This window comes from Telmatherina bonti (assembly GCF_933228915.1).
Source record: "Telmatherina bonti genome assembly, chromosome: 15".
NCBI lineage: Eukaryota > Metazoa > Chordata > Actinopteri > Atheriniformes > Telmatherinidae > Telmatherina > Telmatherina bonti.
Window position 1 is genome coordinate 22,300,094 of NC_136613.1, and position 5,367 is coordinate 22,305,460.

A 5,367-nucleotide genomic window follows, 5' to 3' on the forward strand; every position below is an offset into this window, starting at 1 on the left:
TATTGTGTCGCTTTAAACCCGCCCCTTTTGGTTCTTTCTTCTTCTTTTTTTTTTTTTGGATGTGTAACTTTCACTTTCAAATAACTATTGTCTTTTCTACTTCGCAACTCTTTTTTCTCTATAAACACGTGTTTTGTTTTTGTTTTTTGTAGTGTAAGCAAACGTCTTCCCTCGCATAGGACCGACTGATAGCATTATTTTCATGTTTAGGGCTGCGTTACGATTCTAGTTGGACGGTATAAATAAAGGTACCTTCCCACAGGAAGACTCTTGTGATGCGTCATCTTCCGCTGCTTTAATAGCCCAAATACCCCATTTTGCGTTTTTTTTTTCCGGAACGTATTTGTCTTTAGTCCATTGCGTAATGGATACTTTAACTTCAATTTCCTTAAAAATGGAGCTCGCGAACAGGCAGTACAACCAAAAGCTGAGGACACGGATATCGCTAAATTTAATTAGGTCTGCTTAAAAACGTGGCGCAAGACTTTATAGTTGATATAAACTAAGCTGTTTCTCTTAAATTAATCTTTGACAAGTTTCTTATCCGCCTGTATCAATGGCTGTTGTGGACCAGCGTCACCTTAAAGAGATCAGTGAGTTAGTAGACTCTCTGGACGGGACTGAACGCAGGAAGCTTCTGTATCTCTGTGGAAGTTTGGAGACAGATGCCAGCACAAACTTTGTGAAGGAGTTTCTGAAATCTAAATATCTGGATAGCAAAAACGGCACTTTGTTTCTAATGGAGCTCCTCTGGCGTCTGGAACGGTTTGACATCCTGAAGGTGTTGTATAAAGTCAGCAGAAAAGATGTGGCGGACAATATGAAATACACACAGGTTCTCTCAAAATTCAGGTAGGATTTTTTTCAATTATTTGATTTTTGTTGTAGTTGTTTTTAATATGTCTCATGTAATATGTTATACAAGCTTTGTGTTTTATTGATTAAGATGGTTTACATGCTGCAGAGTATTGATGGTCAGCATCAGCGACGATTTGGACAAGGAGGATCTGGACAAGATCAAATTCCTGTTGTCCACCACAGTGTCCCGCCAGAAGATGAACGCTGCTGAGGTTAAACGAAAAAGAAAAACAAAAAGACTGACTGTCTGGTGTTGCTTTAACTCAACTAATTTCTGAACTCACTATAAGTGTACACGGGCAGAAAGTTTGTGATGTCAATGGATTGTCAAACCTGTTTTCACTTCCATAAAGCATTTTTTTCTGCTTTTCTTGACTTTTGCAGACTTTTCTGGATGTGCTCATTGAGCTTGAGAAGCTGGATTCAGTGTCGGCTGAAAGCGTCGACAATGTGCATAAATGTTTTATGAACGTCGGGAGAGTTGATCTCGCCAAAAAGATTGTTGCTTACAAGATGTCAGGTGAGACTGTTGTACTTACTGAAAAGCCTACATGAGAAGCGTACTCATTCATTACTTGGGAAAACGGAACTGAAAACACACTTTTTTTTTGGGTATGTGTCATGCTCAGCTAAGTTTGTCATTCATGAATAAGTGGCAACTATTCAAAATCCTGAACATAGAAAACTGAATCAGAATACTGTTATTTATATGCTAGTTTGTAAAATTACTGACAGAACATCACAAAATGTTAAATTAAAAATGAAAGAAATTTTTCAGGTCATCCATTTTTCCTTTTTCTTTCATTCTTACATTTTCCCTCAGGTCAGGGCTCAAAAGGTTTGAGAACCACTGCTGGAAAGGGTTTAAGTGGGTTGACTTGATGCATTTCAGTGAAAATAAGTAAAGCACAGCCAACGTCAGTCCATCACACCTAACATAAACAGTTAACTATTATTCATTCCAATGTCATGGCATCATTTACTTTCATATTTGCTTTAGAAATCTTCTCACCAAAAGTACCTTGCTGTGAAAAACCACTGTAATTCTAATTTTAGTTTTAGGAACAACATGTGTCTGTTTTTCCCAGGGTTTAAAAGTTAGTGTTGCCTCTTTTCTTAAATACTTTTTTATTTCCACCCTTATAAAACCATAACTTCAGGACAACATGTATCTCAACCCCAAAGTTGCAAAACTCCTGTGAGTACAAGAGTAAAGTTTTCCTTTTATTTTCTCTCTCGACAAAACTAAAAGTTTAAAAAAATAAGTTCTTCTTCATTTCTTTTAGGAAATTGCTCAATGGCCCACCCACCACAATGGTAAGCAATGGGAATTATATGTTTGTGCCATAGAAGTTGTCTGGCAAATTAGCCTTGGTAACCCACAATAAGCAACAATTACAGAACGTCCATCCATTCATACATTTTAACCGCTTGTTCCAATTAAGGGCCACGTGGAAGCTGGGGCCTATCCCAGAACTCATTGGGCGAGAGACAGGGTACATCCCGGACAGGTCACCAGTCCACCACAGGGCTTACAGAGTGTCAGTGGGGCTTTTACACTTTCAGAATGAGACGTAGGAATTCCCAGGGGAAATTCTGGTATTTTATCTCAATTATCTCTAATTTCAACAGCCAGAGGAAGCGCACCATTCCCTGTAAGCCGTGAGCCAAGCAGTCGGGTAAATTTTCATTCATTCATGTTGCATTTTACCAACGTATATGATTTGATAAACTAGTAGAAGAGCATTTTTGATTCTAGTGTGTACTTTCATGCCTGTTGCATTTCAGACACAGCTTGAAAAGTACAACTTTAACACTTATCCAAGAGGAGTTTGTGTGATCATCGACTGTGTGGGTAACGGTGGAGGTGAGACACAAAACACTGTGCTGATGTAAAATTAGCCAAAAAAATGGTATAAAATATCTTTATATGAAGTAAAAATACATATTTGCTTTGAAATATGCTGAAGTTTGTCAGCCGGATTTATTTTTTGTGACATGGAGCTAATTTCAGTAATTTTCTGCTTTCAGCTTTATCTGTATAGCGCGACTTCACAACGTCATCTCAGTGTACTTTACAGACACATCAGATCATGTACAATGATGCAGTTTGGTGGTCTCCAGTCTTGTGGTGTTAGGACCTAGAGTATTCTACAGGGCTGTTTTGTCTTTGGACATTTTTGCATGCTTGTAGTTATGCAAAAAAAGAAAGAAAAAGATTATTTGATTATTTTCTCTGTTTTCACTCCAAAAGTTATTTTAATGAAAATGAAGGGGGGGGGGGGGATACTAGAAATGTCTATCATGTTATTTTGTGGGTAGAACAATTGAAATGCTTTTTATTTATTTATTTATTTATAATATTTAGAATTTTACTACTTTTACATGTTTTTTATGTCAATGTAAAATTTTGAATATATTAGTGAGCACCTAAACGGTGAAAATAAATTATGTATAATAAGTCAGTACATCAGTCCTCTTTTTAGCTATGATAAAAAAAAAAATCAGAAAGTGCCAAAAGTGCCAACAGTTGAACTTAAGTACTTAGTGATCAGAACTGTGAACAACTTGTTGGTTGATTGAAACATAAAATGATAATGTATATTCAACTATTTCAGTCTTTATAATAAGTCATGGTGAAGAATTTAATTTGTCTCTCATCTGACTTTTCTCCCACAGAAATGTTAGAACAGACTTTCTGTGCTCTCCGCTTCAAAGTGATCCCCTACAAGTGGCTGAGTTCAGATGAGATTCTCTCAGTCCTCAAGGGAATTTTTAGTAACAGAGAGAACCACCCAGGTGATGGCTTTGTCTGCTGCATCATCAGCCGTGGTACAGTCAGCAGTATCTTGGGTACAGACTCTAAAGGCAGTGGTATTGCCACTGACTGTGTCAGACGTCTCTTCACTGCTGATGCTTGCCCCATTCTGATCGGAAAACCAAAGCTCTTCTTCATCCAGACATACTGCGTTCCAGAGCATGATCCCTGCCCCAGTATGAGCTACTGGGATGACAATGTAGAGCCTGACGGCTGTAATGGACCCATCGTGCATAATACCATCCCTGTAGATGCAGACATCTTCTGGAGTCACTGCTGGACTGATGAACATCAACTGGAGAAAGCACAGCAGTCCATTTACCTGAAAGCTCTGACAGAGTACTTACGTACAGCCCAAAGAAGGTACAAGCAGATACTTAATAGATCTTATCCCTGTTGATGTTTCGTTCAGCTAACTTGTTTCTGTCTTTGTATTCTGACAGGAAAGATCATCTTTTTGATGCTCATATGGAGGTAAACAGCGCCATCTTTAAGCATAACAAAATACATCCCGAAGCAAATTATCACATTGTTTCAAAACATACTTTGAGGAAAAGTCTTTTCTTGGATTAGAAATTTCTGAGAGCACAAGTTTTCACAAAACTTTTTATTAAAGTTGCACTAGTCACACTAGTGTATTTTAGTCCATCCAGATCCATGAAGAAGTGTAGTTTGTGTATAGACTGACACCTATGGGTTAGATTTATACCTGACTTTTTATTTTATTTTATTTGCAAGGTATTAGAAAAAAAACAAAAAAACTTTATTTATATTTATATTTATTTTTTATGGTTTCTTTTGAAGTTGTTGTAATGCTTTCATAGCATGTTTATTTATGGCTTAAAAACTAATCACATAAATAACCAGATAACTTAGTTCAGCTGGAATAGAAAAACATGAAGTCACAATATTCATGTTTAATAGTTGTCTTGCAATTATTTACATTGATATTTAATTTTTTTGTATGATATTTGTATAATCATTTCATCTGTTTTTAAGTTGTTTTACAACTTTATGTGTAATGAATGTTTATTATATCACAATGTAAAAAAACGTATGACCTATTTTCTGTCTGTCACATGATGTCCAGTGTCACAGTCATTACATTTTAAACAGTACAAATCAATTATGCCCGGATCACTTCTGACATCTCATGATTTGGTTTATTCAACACAAAGATCTGAAAACTTGTAGTAGAGACTAATAAAAAAGCAATGGAAGTCACTGGTTTCTTGGTGATCTCTTCATAGTTGATGACCCCACTGGCCAGGAAGGAAGGTACGAAGGAAGGAAGGTCTCATAGCTTAAAATTAAAACTTCAATGACATTGTGTAATACTGAATTTTAAACTAAGCTGTTATCAAGATTGACTATATCTGTGTGTGCAAAAGGGAATCTCTGAAGCTTCTGCTTTGCAATGCAAAATGCTCTTCATCACTCTCCTTCTGTATGCATTGGAAACATGTAAATTTTGAACTCTGTGATGCACTTGGTAAAATTCAGAATAACTTTGCCTTGTTCTACTCACAAGCACGGAGATCTGAAAAAAGCAAAAACAAAAAGAACCCAGCCTTATTAGAAAGAGAGAATGACCAAATTTGCCATCTCCATTTTATTCATTTATTCAACAGTGATTTTACTATTTCTGCCAAAAGCAGTCAGATTAAGGGCAGATGCCTTCAGAGAGAAGG

General features: G+C 36.6%; 1 protein-coding gene across 1 annotated transcript; it reads left to right on the forward strand.

The window, feature by feature from the left end:
* Positions 1-247: 247 nt before the first annotated feature.
* LOC306766870 (CASP8 and FADD-like apoptosis regulator) lies at positions 248-4,297 on the forward strand. The gene is made up of 10 exons (XM_079254722.1): positions 248-852; positions 947-1,070; positions 1,243-1,378; positions 2,019-2,056; positions 2,145-2,175; positions 2,304-2,399; positions 2,491-2,537; positions 2,647-2,725; positions 3,538-4,039; positions 4,120-4,297. Exons 1-10 carry the CDS (start codon positions 557-559, stop codon positions 4,247-4,249), a joined length of 1,479 nt encoding a protein of 492 aa, XP_079110848.1. The 5' UTR covers positions 248-556; the 3' UTR covers positions 4,250-4,297.
* Positions 4,298-5,367: the final 1,070 nt, after the last annotated feature.